Here is a 17,516-nt window from a genome sequence, read left to right as displayed (position 1 = left end):
TACTCCCCATCCACCTAGGGTTGTCAACTAAAAGCCACTACAAACTAAATTTTAAGTTAAATGATGAAAGGGAGTGATAGAGGAGAGGGAAAATCTCATCATGATAGCACATTTTGTGTTGTAATTGCTCCACATCCACCTCGGGTCGTTAACTAAAAGCCACTACAAACTTCTTCTACAGTCGCAGCCTCTGCATCCACACTTGTTCTGCAATCTCAACCTCCGCATCCACATTACTCATTCTACTTATGGATACTAACGCTACAATTGAGTGGGAGCTATATGCTAATAAGATGCATCAAGTTGTCCCATTTAGGAATAGGAAGGTTATTGTTATCATGGCATTTCTACAAAAGATTCTTCCTAGTACCCACAAGATCATTTCATTGATTGTGCTGACATTGAAGATAGAAATATGTGCATAGATCCTTCCTCATATTGGGATATTGATGGAACTAAGCATTTTATACTAGAGTCTTCATTGACAATAAGGTATGTAATGGTGCATGATCAAATACAAGGCTACAACAGTCCACTTAAAGACAAAGCAAGGCCATCTCATGTTATTCATGATGTTTCATCAAAGAAGCCAGATGTTTTGTCAAAGAAGCCAGAGATAGAACTCCCCAGTGTCAATGTTGACACACCAATGTTAACACACCAAGTGATCTTGAAATGCCTTTCAAAGAGCCACAAATAAAACTCCTCGGTGTTAATGTTGACACGCAATCAAAGAAGCCAGATGTTTTGTCAAAGAAGCCAGAGATAGAACTCCCCAGTGTCAATGTTGACACACCAATGTTAACACACCAAGTGATCTTGAAATGCCTTTCAAAGAGCCACAAATAGAACTCCTCGGTGTTAATGTTGACACGCAATCAAGCCAAGGACCTCATTTAACTTTTATTGATCTTGAAGAGCTAGAGATACAAATCCCTTGTGTCAATGTTGACACACAATCAGCTCAAGGAACTCATTCAACTCTCATTGATCTTGAAGAAAAAGGTAAGGCTACAAGCATTCTCCCTTGAAGCATAAGGAGTACCAAGGCCAGCGTATTAAAGTCAAGAATTAAAATCATACAAAAGGTAATACAACTCAAGGGTGCACATTTTTGTAAAATTGGCCATACTTGTAGAGGGAATAACTCTTCTCAATGTTACAGGTATCACACAGGTCCATACAATGTTATAACTCTCAATATTCTCTATAACTTCTCTTTAGATCTCAAGTGTAATTTTTTCTTATTTTAAGTGATACTTATTGCAAGCAACAGAGGGCACTATGCCCTTCATTTCCTTTTTTCACTTATCAGCTATTCAAACTCTTAAATGGGCACTTTTCTCTCTCCCAAATGAGCTCTTATGATGTTGAGTCAAGTATGCTATCCTTTACATGTTCTCACATTTCTTTTGATTGAGGAGTTGGGAAACCTATCTGACTCAAATAGAAACAAATAGGAACAAATCAAAATGGAAAAGAAAAAAATGCAAATATTGTTGGGAAAAGGTTCATGGGGCCAAGAATTACAAATTCCCCACATCTGGGTATTGCTCGCACCGTATTGTTCACTTAGATGGAGGATGAGTTTGCTGATGTTTTATAGGTGGTATTATGCTAGCATGGACACACATGTGGGTATTGTTCTCACTAAAGCCATTGCACCAAGTGTTGTCCATCTTAGATGGAGGATGAGTTCGCTGATGTTTTATAGGTGGTATCATGCTAGCATGGACACGTGCATATGCTAAGATGATGGATCTCATTAAATCATTGTTGGGTAAAGCTCATGATTGGCATTAGAATCATAATAAATTGAATCACATGCCTCTTGAAAATGATGAACTCATTAAATCATTGGGTAAAGCTCATGATTGGCATCAAAATCATAATAAGTCGAAACATGCCTCTTGAAAATGTGCATCATCTAGAAATCTTAATATAAAAAATACATAAATTAATCATTTAAAAAGGAAAATGGTGCAGAATGATAACTCAAAATCTAGCAATAAAGTATAAAATGGGGAATTCAAGGTTGAGGTATAATGGGAAATTGAGAAAACCTAAGAAAACCTACTGGAGGCTTTAGATGCACCTATAACCTAGCTTACATTGATGTAGATTCGTGTATCTCTAGTGAGTATGATAATGTTTTGCAAGTTGAGGATCCAATCATACGAATGAGATGATTTTCGATAATGTTATATGTGATAATTATGTGATTGTATGTAGTGACATGGTGTATGATGATGCCTATACTGCCATGGTTCCTCATGAAGCAAAATATTGATTATAAATCCGATGCATATAGTGATGTAGTTAACGATACCACCATGTTCATGATGATGCTATGGTACATGATATGATAGCATGCCACAGCCAAATGTTTTTCCTAATGATGTAGGTTTGGATGCTTTCATTGATGACATATACTCTTATCATAATGTAATGGTTCCTCATGATAAGAGTGTATGATGCTCTTATTATAATGCAATGGTTTATCATGATGAGAGTGTTCTGTGTGATGATAATCTTATCATAATGATATGGTTCATCACGATGAGAGTGTTCTATGTGATGATGTGGACACATTTGATGATGCTTTGGAAACTACATTGACCATGGATGATGGTTCTATATGTGACATTGCCATTGCCATTGCCTATGATGTTGCAATAGTTTTTATGATGGTTCACTAGATGAGGTTCCCATTGAGCCATATGATGTTGATGATCTTTCCAACTATGTTACATGATTTGGACGATCCAACCATTGAAGCTCTTATGACATGATCTAGTTGCATGTATTTCTATGAAGGCTAAGGAGCATACTTGTAGTTTTGATTTGGTTGATTCAAACCCTACTGATGATTTGACTATCTGACAATTCAAGCATTGGCCATCCAACTATCCCAGGGTTTGACCATCCAACCATCCCGATAGTCCAATTATTCGACCATCACTTTTCTAATGAATTAGTTCCTAATGTTGTTTTACCCCTGCCACTTGAGGCGTATATTTTTTACAAACTGGTGGATCATGCCTATCACTTTGATGCTTTGTAGATCACGCTTAGATGATCTAGATATATATTCTTGGGTACAACAATTATTGCACTATTTGGAGGGTTATGCACATGATTTTGCTTTTCTAGACTCGCAATGGCTCATTGTCTTTTCCACCATATGATGCATTCCATAGCGCTTACTTCAGCATCAGGTTTTCAAGCAAATGCTCCTACTACATAGGTACACCTTCTTCACACACAGATTCCAAGGAAGCATCGACTTGGATACTTTTTCAACACCTACATTCTTGTGTCTGACTCTCATTGAGCTATGATTTTACATGTTTATTATCATGTGGGTTTGAATGGATTGATATCCTAATCCCTCAAGCATGCTAGGGTGCTGACTTGGTATTTGGCCACCCATACCCTATGGTCATATTTCCCTAAGGTTAGCACATAAACTACTTTCCATAATGGGAGTATATCATTAGCCATAGGAGTTACAAGATGCCACATCAAGAAGTAGTTAGGAGTTACACATGTATGGGAGTTACATGAGAGTGGAGATGTGAGGCAAGAAGCTGTTTTAGAAGCTGAAAGGTCACAAGGACATGGCTATTTAAAGCCCCTTTATATGGAATAGAGAAAAATAGAATAAATATAATTCTTTTTCTCTTACCCCTACATGTGTAGTTAGGAGTTACACGTGTGGGAGTTACATGAGAGTGGAGATGTGAGGCAAGAAGGTGGACATGGCTATTTAAAGCCCCTTTATATGGAATGGAAAAAAATGGAATAAATATAATGCTTTTTCTCTTTCCCCTACATGTACAGTTAGGAGTTACACGTGCGTGGGAGCTACATGAGAGTGGAGATGTGAGGCAAGAAGTTGTTATGGAAGTTGAAAGGTCACATGGATATGGCTACTTAAAGACCCTTTATACGAGAAAAATGGAATGAATATAATGCTTTTACACTTAGCCCTACATGTGTGTTTTACAATGAGAGACCCTTATTATGTGTTCCATTTAGCTCTTTAGCACCTTATTATTATGAGCGTCGCTATAGTAAGCCATAAACATATAGAAGCACATTAGAGGAGGGGGATAAAGGCCTACAAAATCCTTCTACACATCATCTAGATCAATGAATTTGTGGAGCATTAATATTAGAATAAGCCTACCCATACCATTATTGTACATTCAAAAACAATGAGGCACCTGCCCTTGGGTCCACGACCAATTAGCATGCATGAGTTGCCTCCACTTGGGTCCCGATATTTTGTTTCCGAGCCCAAGGGGATAACACATATCATAATAACCCGCATGGACACAAATTCTCATCATACAATAGAATACAACAAATAGAAAAAATCAAACAACAATGCAGTATGCTATATTTTGCACAACACGCTCATGCAAGGGTTCTAACAAGAACTTTCAAACCTCATATAGCTTAGAAAAGGAAAGCATCGGACACATCTGGCCCACCCAATCGTAGGCCAGTATGTCAGCCAACCACCATGCTCTCCTTAATCATGTTTTAGTCCATGAGACACGTTGACCCATCCATGAGAGAGCATCATCACCAAGGATGCTTTTCCTAAAGGCCTCTCACCAACAAGCCTAAACACCCCCAGGTTTTTAATCCTAACCTCATCCTAGCTAAATCATGAAGGACATGAGTCAAGGATAGCTATGCCCTCCACTTGCCACTTTCCACGATGAGTGCAAACTTCCTCACGCTACCCTCGTCAATCTTGTATGTCGGCTCCAGTTCCAATCTTCATTATTAGTTTTTTCCTTCACAACCTATTTATGAAAAGCCCACCTCTAATTGTCAATTAAGAGGAAATACTTGAGCTTGACGCAATCATTAATCATCAACACATGCATAGGAAACACATACACTAAGTATCTTTTAACCTTCAAGAACCAACCTATACAAAATGCTCGATGGATTCTTGAGCAATATTTTTGCTCTTGTCCAAACCTCATTCACCCTGAAATACCAATGCACCACGTACTAATACTTTTGGTATCATGGGTGATTCTATATTAATTACTAACATGCTAGTGTTACTGGTGTATACACATTTGGTGGGGCCATGCTAATGTTATTGTTGGTATCATGGGTGATTCTATATTAATTACTAACATGCTAGTGTTACTGGTGTATACACATTTGGGGGGGCCATGCTAATGTTATTGGTATCATGGGTGATTCTATATTAATTACTAACATGTTAGTGTTACTGGTTTATACACATTTGGGGGCCATGCAATTGGTATTATGGGTGATTCCCTATTATATACTAAGCTAGTATTATTGGTGTATATATATGTGCCTGTCATATGTTGTCATGTTGAGATTATGGGTGATTCCCTGTTATATACCAAGCTAGTATTATTGGTGTAAATGTTTATGCCTATCATATGTTGTCATGTTGAGATTATGGGTGATTCCTTGTTATATACCGAGCTAGTATTATAGGCATATATGTTTGTGCCTATCATATGTTGAGATTATCGGTGATTCCTTGTTATATATCGAGCAAGTATTATAGGCATATATGTTTATGCCTATCATATTTTGTCATGTTGAGATTAATTATGAGGAGTCCAATCGATTGTATGTAGCATGGTTGGCATTGTTGAGTAATAGGTAATGAGCACTATAACGGAGCCAACTAGAACATTGGTATTGGTATTATGGATGATTCCTCATTTCTGGTATTATGCAGAGTTGCTTCATTTATTTGTCCATGTGCCAACATTCTTTTATTATGTCCATTGTCATTTTGCATGGTTACTTCATTTGTTTGGCCACGTGTCGACATTTTGTTATTATGTCCACTGCCATGTTATATAATTGGGGTGTGTTATATTTTGTGCACATGTGAGTGCAATTATTTATGTTTGTAAAACTTGTGGTTACTTTATTGTCCAACCATCAAGGGGATCCTCCAATCGCCCGACTGTATCAGCACACTACACACCAAGGGGATCCTCTTATCACCACCACTGCATCAACACACTACACACCAAGGGGATCCTCTAATCACCACCATTGCACCATTGGGTTATCACCTACCATCATCAAAGACATACATAAGGCAATACCACTTCACTAACTACTCCTCTTCATGTTGCACCTCGCACTGTACCAATCACCACCACTGTGCACCATCACCTACCACCATCACAAACATAAGACACTATTACTTCACTAACTACTCCTCTTTCCACTACACCTCCTCTTACTAAACCTACTAACCCTTTGATGATTAGAGAGTGTGGGAACTTTTCTTACTATTTAACATGGAGGAGGAGAAACTATAAAATACAGCTACCCACTTGTAAGGCTATAATAAAGTCAAAAGTTATGGCCATGTACGTATGGTAACTCCTTGTCAAGATTACGAGGATGGAACCTACTTCAAGAAGGGGTGCATGCTAAGCCATTTTGCAGCCCCGATTATAATTATATGACTTACATGTAATAAAAGTTAACTAAACCGTGGGCATTAAAAGTAGGCCAAGTAAGTTGATGTGTAAGGCTATTATAAAGGTTGTTATTATGAAGCTAAGTTAGTTTTTTGTCCTTTTTTTTAAGAAGTGTCTAGCCTAGAGTGAATACATGGTTGAATATATAAGTGATTTTTTGGTCATTGTAATTTTACACATAATGTAAAGAGAGCTCTTGGTCAACTCATGTGTACAAGAGACCCAAATTGATCTTGTTCATGCATGTGTGTTGTGCCTCTTCCATGCTTAAATTTTCTCTTAAGTGTGAGAGAGTCATCCTTCTTATTTGTATGAGTGTATGTATGAGCATTATGGACATAGGTAGAGCGAATGAGGGAGTGAAGCAACCAAATAGAAGTTTTGTCTCTAAAAGCACAACTTGATGGGTAATCAATAAGCTCACCACACAACAACTACAATTCTATTCTAGCTAAGGCAAGGGTAGGAAGTAACATCCATATACCCTTTATGATATGGTACCAAGCCTCAAGATTGCAATAAGGAAATGGATGATTAAAAAATGCATTGGTTGAATGATTAGTAGAGCTGGAAAAATCATGAAGATAAAGAGAGTAATAGCCATGCATAGGTTGATGGTTGAAAAGTACCATTTTAAAAAATGGGTTAACCAAAAAATTAAAGAAAGAAAGAGACTTAGTCCTTTTGTTTGAGATGGGTTCCAACAAAAAGAATTTAAAATATCCTGGATTAAGGCCTTTCAGGATTACAGAGCTCACCTTACAAGGCTCGTCTAAAATTAAAACAGGGTGTAGAGATGGACATATACATCAATGTAAGTAAGCTTAAGAAATACAATGGGCCTTTAACTTAGGATATGTTAACCCATATATCTTGGATGAAGGCCTTCTAGGATTATAGATCTCACCTTACAAGGCTTAGCTATAATTAAAACAAGGTGTAGAGATGGACAAATACATCAATGTAAGTAAGCTTAAAACATACTATGGGCCTCTAACTCAGGATATATTAGCCTAAATTCATCGAAATAAACAAAAAAAATAGCACAAGAAATGTAAAATATCAAGTACAAGAGGAAGCCCCCAAGGGTAAATAAAGGATGAAAAATAAGACCTTGCATGTGAATATGGCTACCCTCACCTGCATGAAATCTACTTTACTTCCTTTCTTTATGCAAATTGAGATGTTTTTGAATGTAAAATAAAGCCTTATTAATGCCTCATGGGACTAAGCTTCAACTTTTAAGGGTAAGATTCCAAGGAAGCTGACATTAATGATCACATATAAGGTAGAACAAATGATTCTAGCCAAATGTTAAAACCTAAGAGGAGTGTGCTAAAAGTTGGGTTAAATGCCAAATTGTAATTAGAATGGTGAATATCTAAAAATTTCTTGTACATGGGTGAATTATAGATGGGAAAAAGGTTGTAAATGGGAAAAGGTGTAGAAGAATGTCAGATATGGTCAAAAAGATTATAGATGGCAAAAGGTGCGAATGTGAGATATGGTCAAAAAGGTGTGAGGTGGATGATAAGTCATGGAGTTAATTAATCAACATGTGGATAGAGATAAAGATGAGTTGGGATATGCCTTTATGGCAAGTCTTTAAGATGGGTGCCTTGTGAATCCCTATATGTACCATTCATGCAATGGAATGAGTGTCCCCTTCTTGTGTTTACCTTATTAACTCTCTTGTGTGATTAAGCCTTATTTCTGAATTATGGGTTTGATTATTTGGTTTGATCCTCCTTAGCACCTAAATCCCATGCATGGTATGAGAGTCTCTTATGAGGGATTAGCATGCTCAATCATTAGTGGTTTTGCCTTGATTATATGTTTATAATTAATAGTTCATTAAAGTAGGAGGAGCAGATTAGCCCAATTAGCATTTACATTAGGCCATGATCTTGATTATTAAAGTGAGGATAGCTATTATCCTTGCATTCTAATGAAAGAGAGCTCTAAATTATTTGGATGATTTACTCAACTTGAGAGAGAGAGAGAGAGAGAGAGAGAGAGAGAGAGAGAGAGAGATTTACAAAATCAAAGCCATTCTCATTAGTTATCTTTTGCAGCTACTCTCACGTAGATATGCATTCTTGATTCCCATAGTTGACCATTCTCTTGTCTAGCATGCATAAATAGTAGCAAGTGAAGCTTAGTGTTTCTTAATACGATAACTAAGTCACCTTAAGTGAACCAGCCTCCTTTAGTCGAGCATTCCAAGTAGCTTGAATTTAGCATCTCCTTCTAAATAACTAGCTCTTCCCTAAGAACAAAAGAGGTGGAATTAGCAACAACAGTACTGGTCTATTTACCTCAAGTCCTTTCACAAAAATAGCCACAACAAATCAAAAGCAGCCAGTGGTATGGCATAGTAAACAATGCCATACCACTGGCTTTGGGGTAACTCGACACACATTGTAAATTTGACGTAGTTGCAAAATATCTATTTTATGAGTGCAGTCATATTAGTAGTCCAATGATCATCATGCAAAGCCTTGATGGTAGCCTCCACTCCTACCAAAAGTGACGCTTTAGTAATAACGATGTTGTCTCTACGATAGCACCATTAACAACCAATGGCAATGTTAGTCATAACCTCTAAGGTTAAATGGGGATACCTATATGATCATTCCTTACACATGGGAATGTATGTGTCGGGGATATTTTATGTGGAATGTGCTTTTTATTTATATCATTTTCCAGGATTAATATGTTTAATCAATTATGTGCACTGGTATGATATAGTCAAGATCAATGTATTAAATCGGCTTTATGCATTGACTAATATTATTTTGGATATATAGGCAATGATTGAGGGGGAGACTATTTTATTAGTCTTGGGTGGAACATTTGTTAAACCACAATGAGATATCTTGGAAGATATGTGAACACCTATTATGGTTAAATATTTTAGCATTTATATTTTTGGAAGGCTAAGGCCTCAAACCTTTGTACATACCAATTAGTATTTATACTTTTGGTAGGCCCAAGGCTCGATAATTGTAGCTTGCTATATTTTTGGAAGAGCTTTTATGCTTCAAAACTCAAAAAGCTCTTAAGCTTTGTTTTTGGAGTTATCTTTTTGAAAGCAAGCTTTTAATACATATAAATATGGATGAATGTACGATGGGCCACACTTATCCATAGGGAGAGATTGAACCTAAACTTGTGTCAATAGAGTGATCTCTATCATATTTTCAAGCTTTCAAGTTTATTTATTTTGGTATAAATTTATTTCAAGTCTGTGGTTTGCTCTAATTTTTGTGTTTGAGAAATAGAATTAGTCTCCAAGTGTCATAACGGTCCTGACATGCAAGATCTTCTTCTTCTAGAGTGGCGGCAAGTCTTTGAGATGGGTGGATCTTAGAACCCTATATATTGCTATCATTCATACAACGGAACGAGTGTCCTCTTCTTATGTTTACCTTATTAACTCTCTAAATCATCTCTATTATCAAATCATGGATTTGATTCTGGTTTAATCCTCCTTAACTCCTAAATCTTACATAGAGTATTGAAGGTCGAAAAGCAAGTTGAATGTGAGGCGACACAACAAAAGGGTGAGTATGATAGTGGTGGAAGGAAACATAGAACACATAAGGTTGGTACGGGCACGTGGAAACTAAGAACATAGATAAACCCCTATATAGGTGTTTAATGGCACCAACATACGTGTTTTAATGAATGTAGAATAAGCACCTACACAAGTGTTTAATGAATGTAGAGGTTTGTGGAAAAATGTATAAGGGTAATTTCTTAGTGTTGTAATTATTGTTGAATAGTAAATAACATTGAAGACAATAGAAAACTAAAAGGAGTAAAGATTTTGACTCTTCTGTAAAGCCGACCAAAATACAGAGAGGGCTCTCTCATTAAAATCACCCAACCACACACATGTGAACCCTTGACTGTATAACACCTTCTTCATTGCTCTCCCTTTGTCAATTGTTTCTTCTAGATTATGCAAAGTGGCAAAGTCCTAGTGTACACATGGCACTCAAAAACTGCTTCCCTAGTTGGCCCTTTCGCCATGTAGGCTGGCAAATATAGTGACCCTAGGGCACTTGTCCTTAACCCACAGAGAGAGAGAGAGAGAGAGAGAGAGAGAGAGAGAGAGAGAGAGACGAAGCCGCTTAACGTCGACTTTATTGATCTAGAGAGACCAATCGATGGAGAGACATGAACCCAGGTGGGTTCATGTCATCCCAAGGGCAATCCCACTAGTCATTTCTACCCCACGATGGGTGGTAGAGAGAGAGAGAGAGAGAGAGAGAGAGAGAGAGAGAGAGAGAGAGAGAGAGAGAGAGAGAGAGAGAGAGAGAGAGGTGTATTGTCCACTTGAATGTCCTTTTGAATAGGATAGAATAAAAGAAATCTTGGTGAAGCCCATTGTTTGTATGGGAAGATAGTAAGAGTATGTGAAAGGAAATTAGAAAGAGGAAACAATCAATGATCGTGAATTGACAGAAAGGAATGATCTTTGTGTTTTTTGATCATGAATTGACGAAAATGAATGAGGCAGGTTCTCTCTCATTGCTTGTGTGAAACTCTCTTCACTTACAAAATTGCCCAAGTGCCACATAACTTGACTGATGTCACGAATTCTGAAACTTAGAGGTTGGAGCTTTACATGCTTGCTATACAAACATAAATGGACATAAACCATCGATAGGCAATCTTGCTTATGGATTAGCTATTTCTAGTGTAAATTGAATCTAGTGTTGGGTACAAGCCATCAGACTTTAGGATGGTGTGTCCTCTAGAGAGGGCATTGACTGCCCATGGAGGGTTTGGGCCGGACAAGTGTACTCGTATCAAATATTAAGGAGAGAGAGAGAGAGAGAGACCACATTTGTGCATGCAAGGTGAGAGAGAGAGAGAGAGAGAGAGAGAGAGAGACCACATTTGTGCATGCAAGTGTACTCGTATCAAATATTAAAGAGAGAGAGGGAGAGAGACCACATTTGTGCATGCAAGGTGAGCCGTTGGATCGGGAGATGGACAATCCGCACCGGTCGTTACAAAAAAGGACCTTACTACTTACTAGTGCAACTTAGAATTTAAATTTTATGCACTCCAATGTTTAACCAAAGATCCCTATGCATCAGAGCTGAAGAAGAAGAAGAAGAAGAAGAAGAAGAGCGAACCAGGAGAAGAAGCCAGAAAGCCATAGGTTTGCCCCCATCGCTGTATCTCAGGTAGCTCTTTTGCTTGCAAGTTTTTCTTCGTTCTGTTCAGGCCATGGCTATCCTGCATGTGTAAGCAAGCCCTCTCCTTTACAGCTTTGGCCTTTGCCTTTTTGCTTTTGTTTTTTCTTTCTTCGTTTTGCTCTCTGTTTTTTTCATGCCGTCTTCTAGGTCTGGCTGAAGAGGTATTCAATTATCAGTATATATATAAAAAAAAAGAGTTCCCTTGCTCTGGCTGAAGAAGTATTCAATAATCAGTGTTATAAGTTCTCGTTTATTATATTCATATCAACACTGTCCAATGCAGATGGCTCTCTCTCTCTCTCTCTCTAGAATATAGTTTCTTCTCTTTTGTAATTCTTTTTTTAATTGGACGTTTTTGGATTTAGAGTAAAATGTAAGTAATGTTTTATGCATTTTTTTTCACAAAAGCAGTGTTTTAAGATTTTAGGGTTTAGGTGTAGGATTTTGGATTTTCAGTCTAGTCTCTATGTTTTAAGGTTTAGGACGTAGGGTTTAGAGTTAGGATGTAGGGTTTAGGTTTTAAGATTTTATGTTTTGGGTTTTGGGTCTAGGGTATTCTAGAGAGAGAGAGAGAGAGAGAGAGAGAGAGAGAGAGAGAGAGAGAGAGAGTATTGGTCGCGTATCCACGATTGATGCAGCCTCGGATGCTACAGCTCCAATTTTTAATGGATCTTGGTATCAAGCAAAAGGTTAAACCTATGAAATGATATGTGATGAATGGTTTATACATACATTGTATGTATGTATGTATGTATACATAATGTGTGTAGGAATGATACTTTGTTGTATACATAATGTGTGTAGGAATGATACTTCGTTTTTTCCAATTCTTGTACACACACAAACACACACGTGTGGATGTGTAAATGAGAGAGAGAGAGAGAGTTTTACATGGAACATCTTCAAAAGACCCAATGGGTCTATGAGACCAAAAGTGGTACAAGATTTCCATGTGGTACTGGGCCATGAAAAAAACTAGGAGGGCTCATGTGGGTGTGATATTGTCATCCTCATCCATCCAGAATATCTAGCATAGGTAAGTCTATGACTGTCGAAAGACTCGCCAAGTTCACCCTTAGTACTCTATATCGGTGAAGAATCTCCCCAATCTGGAGCTGCCTTGTGGAGAGATGTCATGTCCTGGGACCTGTGGACGTGGAGTGCGCTGTAGCCAGTGTGGGCATGGTCCAGGGTGACTCCAGTAGGGTGGAGGTGGGACATGGGGGCAGCTAGACCTCTGGGGTGGATTTGTGGGCACAGGTACCTCTCTGGATCGCTCCCTGTGCTGCCATCCTGAGATTGGAAGAAGCTTTTGATGGTCTGCTGTGAGGCTCTGCTTTCTTTGAAGAGCGATTCTTAGTGCTGGCTGAGCTCTCTGAGGTGAAGTCCTATGCAGTGCTGATCGGGCAATGATATTGGACAATGGCCTCTCGGAAGAGGCAATGACATCTCCTTGGGATCTCATAAAATACTGGGCATGTGCATATGTAGTGCTCCTCCATCTCGACATGTGTTGTGCAGAGTCGACATATTCTCGTTTCTGGCAGTGCCCTCTGCTGTCCCTGTCTCCACTCTAAGGTGGTGGGATGAGGCCTAAATCTGTTCAATTGCAATCTGCATGGCCTGTGACATGTGCTTGTGCACGTATCCTGGCCTCTGGATGAATCCATCCAACTATGATTCTCAAGAAGTGATCTCTGCATCTTCGTGGGTAGCTGGTTGGGGGCGGTCTGGGGCAAGCCATGCGGTGTGGGTCATAGTTGCAAACATTCGCGAATGCATGGTGTTGCAAACGTTTGCAAACGTTTGCAGTTTGCATCCCTTTGCAAACTTGACCTGCAATTTCAAGTTTCAAGCTTTCAAGTTTTTCATTGTGTTTTCAAGCATTGACTTTGAACATTCTATTTATGCCCAAAAAAATTATTTTTTTAACCTGCCACGAATGCGAATGCATCCACCCTCAATGCATTCTTTTGCAAACTCGGCATTCTCGAATGCGAATGCACGAATGCAAAGAATGCTTGCAACTATGGTGTGGGTGTGTAGGCTAAGATGATCCAATTAGTATCCTAATGGGTGAGGCAGAGAAAGGGGGTCTAAACTGGAGTCCCTGTGTGAGAAACCAACTAGTGACCCTAGCATACCATACCTGATCACGTCTCTGCTTTGCTAACTGTCGGGAGGATTCCCAAGCAAGCCTTGGTAACCTGTGGCTGTCCAGGGTGTGGAGGCGATGTATTTATATCACCGTTTTCGGGGCAGCCCTGAACTTTGCCAAGATGATAGGGTGTAGTAGTGACAGTTTGCTCCGGATCATGTGGGAAAACATTATGAACTGAGGCCTGTCAACCCTCCTCACTGAGGTCCGACCTCAGAAGGGGGCTCCATACATCATAGAGCCATCCCTTAGTGCTAGGTTCTTGGAAGTATGTATGAAAACACACTCTCTCAAGGAAGGCTATGCCGTCAGTCTAGCTTGGGCTGCAGGGTGCATGTTGAACATCGAGCCAGTGTAAGTGACTCCAAGGTATATGTTACGTAATTATATCCACCACTGGATCTTCCTTTGCTTTCTCTCTCATTTTTGAAATAAGAATAATTTTCGTTATGCTCAAAATAATAAATTTTCTGTTATAACTCTATTTATCCAAGCTCTTTTCTTTCTGTCTCACTAAACACAGTGCACCATGGAAGGTCCATACCCTAGATTCAGAGGAAAGCGAAGCTTCTTGTATCATGATCGTGACTATGAAGACTTTAATGGCAGGCCGAAGCGGCACGTGCCAGAAGACTTGCGAAGTAGTGGACCCTTGACACCACCATCTGGGCCGAAGACGGCAACACACGGCGAGACAGTTTTCCGAATCATATGTCCGGAATCTAGGGCTGGGTGTGTGATTGGGAAAGGTGGCATCATCATCAAGAGCTTGAGGCAAGAGACGGGTGCAAGGATTATGATTGCGGATGCAGCCGAAGGTTCAGATGATAGGGTGATATTCATCTCCTCCTTTGATGGGGACCGGCGTAATGGTGGTGACAGAGATGACACTCATGCAGATGATGCGGGGGTGGAACGTAACAGTAGTAGCCTCAAAGAAGTTCTCTCGCCTGCCCAGGAGGCACTTTTGAAGGTTCATGCGCATATTGTTGACGGTGGTGACCTCAAAGAAGGGATAGAGGAAGACCCTTCGCAAGTCATTGTGACACGCTTGTTAGTGCCGAACAGTCAAGTTGGGTGCTTGCTTGGAAAGGGGGGAAAAGTCATAGAGAAAATGCGTGAAGAAACGAAGGCACGTATTCGCATTCTACCTCGGGATCAGCTTGCACTGTGTTCACTACCATTTGATGAGATACTACAGGTAACGGCTTCTGAGTGTGAAGTATTGATGGAACATGCATTTGCATGCGTGCATGTGTGTATGTAAACTCATGCCTGATCATTTTGAGAGATTGCATCTTAAGGGTTTTTGTGTTTGTGGATCTTTTGTGCAGATTGTTGGAGATGCAATTGCAGTGAAGAAAGCTGTCCATGTCGTAGCTAAGCGCCTCCACGAGAACCCAGCACATGAACAAATACAGTTCTCTTCTATAGGTCTGCCTCGTGCTCCAGTTAGTGGGGCATTCTCCCCGGAAGATGTGGATGTTGCTCCCAGAAGTTTGAATGCTCGTAGAAATGTGGATTTGCATTACCGGAGACATTCTTTGTCCTTTCCAGATATTGAAACAGGCAACTCAGGTTACTCCCATGGTTTGCAGAGTGGGGTAACTGATGTGGGACGGCCAGCTAAAGCTGTTAACGATGAGCTAATATTCCGCATTTTATGCCCCAATGAAAAGATTGGGGGTCTCATTGGCAGGGGTGGCAGTATCATCTGCAGTTTGCAGGAAGAGATAGGCGTGAGGATCAAAGTCACAGAGCCCATCACCGGATCAAATGAGCGTATCATTGTAATTGTCTCTATTGAGGTACTGTTCTCTTGCCATTCTACCCCTTTTCTTCAAGTTCTTACATCCGAAAGTGTGTCAATCAGCTTCAACACATTTGTTGAAAAGTGGAGCAAACCCAACTTCAATACTGTTATGTGCTCTAATCTGCAAATGTTTGTTTGCATTCAGTGGAGGTGAATAGCTTGCAGTGATGGGCTTCTGCCTGGAGGCCCTCCAAAGAGGTAGGAATACTAAGATTGGGGGGCTCTCCTGTATGACCACTTGTGCTGAGCAAGAGTTTTGAGAGAGAGGAGAGCAGAGGTAGGAATACTAAGATTGGGGGGCTCTCCTGTATGACCACTTGTGCTGAGCAAGAGTTTTGAGAGAGAGGAGAGCAGAGGAAAACATTCAGATTTCAAGCACGCATAGAGTAGACTCAACCCTAATTCGTATATTCTGTATAATGAACTGAAGTACAAAATGTTTCGAAAATACAGAAAGCAATCAGAAGGTGATCTCCCTTGATCTCAGCCCTAGATCTACTGTAGGTGGCTGTCCCTTATACTCTGGCTGCAGATCAACTTCAAGCTCTCCAAACGCCTGTCGTCTTGCAGATCATATGGCCAGTTGGCACAGTTGGCCGACCAGCCAACCTTAGTAGCCTATTAGCCTTCAATATCTATAAATAGGCAGGTTGAGGGTCATTTGTGGTGGAGCAGCAGCAGATGTGATCTAGAGTTTGTAGTGTCCGATCCCTTTGGCTGTGGGCAGAGTATCAAGAACCTTTGGAAGGCAGTTCTCCTAATCGTTTCTCAGAGGACAACAGAATCAGCATTCAGGTCAGAGCTTAGTGTAGATCTGTGAGAATCATTGTATAGATTCATGGTTTGGCAATATAGGGTAGTGTAGATCTACATGATCTTCTTTGCAGATTTGATTAGCGTTAATCTCTATGTGCTTAGTGTTCATCACGATCAGCTTCTGCAACCATGTCATTATCATGGTAGGCTGGGGTTAAGTCTAGTCAATTGTATGTGTGCAAACTCCACAGAGTTTTGTAACCCACTTGAAGTGGTGTTTGTATAGACGTTTTGGCAACACAAGACACATCTAAATAGGCCTGGTATGTCGGATAGGTGGTCGGGCATGTTGGCCAACCCACTGGATGGTCAAGCAGGCCGATCATCACATGGAGCAGTTGTGCCCTATGAATAAGCTCTTCCATTCCCCTCGAAATAGGTAAGCAGAGCATCACAGGAGCATTGAGGTGGCATCAAGTCTAAGACAACAACACTCCACTTTAGCATAGGAGAAAAGCGTTTTGCTACATACCATTGCAAAACAGAGTATTTCAAGTATGCAGGTTATTCCAAAGACCCATTCAGAGCAGCAAGGCTGGCTACTATTTAGTTTGGGTGCCAAGGCCAAAGCTCATCCAAGAAAGGAAGGAGATATCTTTAGGTCAAGGATTTAGATTTGCCTTGTACACTTTTCAATTTAATAATAAAACAAAATTTCCAAAAAGTGGGGCGCTACACTGGATTTTGGGACCCAATTGAGTGTTTGGTTATATGAATATCTCTCCTCTCTTCTCTCTGTCAATGCACCACAATAATTGGACATTAACTGGGTTAAATATGTTTTAGGCTCTTACCACTCTTGGAGAGAGACTACATCTGTGGGGGGAGTAGAAAAAGTACATTGGGAGCCTGCTATGTGAGAACATACCATCGTCGTCGTGGATGCTCGTCACAAGTACATAATCGTTGAATCTTCTTGTAGTCTTTGCTAGTCTATAGGGTGTGGATAATGTCAATCCAAATGGAACAGATGGTTTCCAATAGAGGAGTGACCATGC

The 17,516-nt window shown here is 39.8% G+C and overlaps 1 protein-coding gene across 11 annotated transcripts in view; it reads left to right on the top strand.

Moving 5' to 3' along the window:
• The first annotated feature begins 11,564 nt into the window (after window positions 1-11,564).
• LOC147635451 (RNA-binding KH domain-containing protein RCF3-like) overlaps window positions 11,565-17,516 on the top strand; it is a 36,174-nt gene continuing 30,222 nt past the window's right edge. For 5 of the 11 annotated variants that reach the window (XR_015266653.1, XR_015266654.1, XR_015266655.1 and 2 more), the window contains exons 1-3: window positions 11,577-11,694; window positions 14,426-15,090; window positions 15,224-15,697. Coding sequence is in view for 8 of the 11 variants with exons in the window: in XM_086802729.1 (XP_086658855.1) it covers window positions 11,601-11,694; window positions 14,426-15,090; window positions 15,224-15,697 (1,233 nt within the window). In the remaining 3 variants the exon portion in view is untranslated. Of the gene's footprint in view, window positions 11,720-14,412; window positions 15,091-15,223; window positions 15,698-17,516 lie in introns of all 11 variants that reach the window. The other 6 variants (XM_086802726.1, XM_086802732.1, XM_086802725.1 and 3 more) reach the window with 6 other exon arrangements.

Source organism: Cibotium barometz, chromosome 9, assembly GCF_041138505.1.
Source record: "Cibotium barometz isolate CiBa-2024 chromosome 9, ASM4113850v1, whole genome shotgun sequence".
In the NCBI taxonomy this organism is placed as follows: Eukaryota; Viridiplantae; Streptophyta; class Polypodiopsida; order Cyatheales; family Cibotiaceae; genus Cibotium; species Cibotium barometz.
The sequence above is the reverse complement of the archived record's forward strand: the minus strand, read 5'-3'. Positions and strand labels throughout refer to the sequence as shown.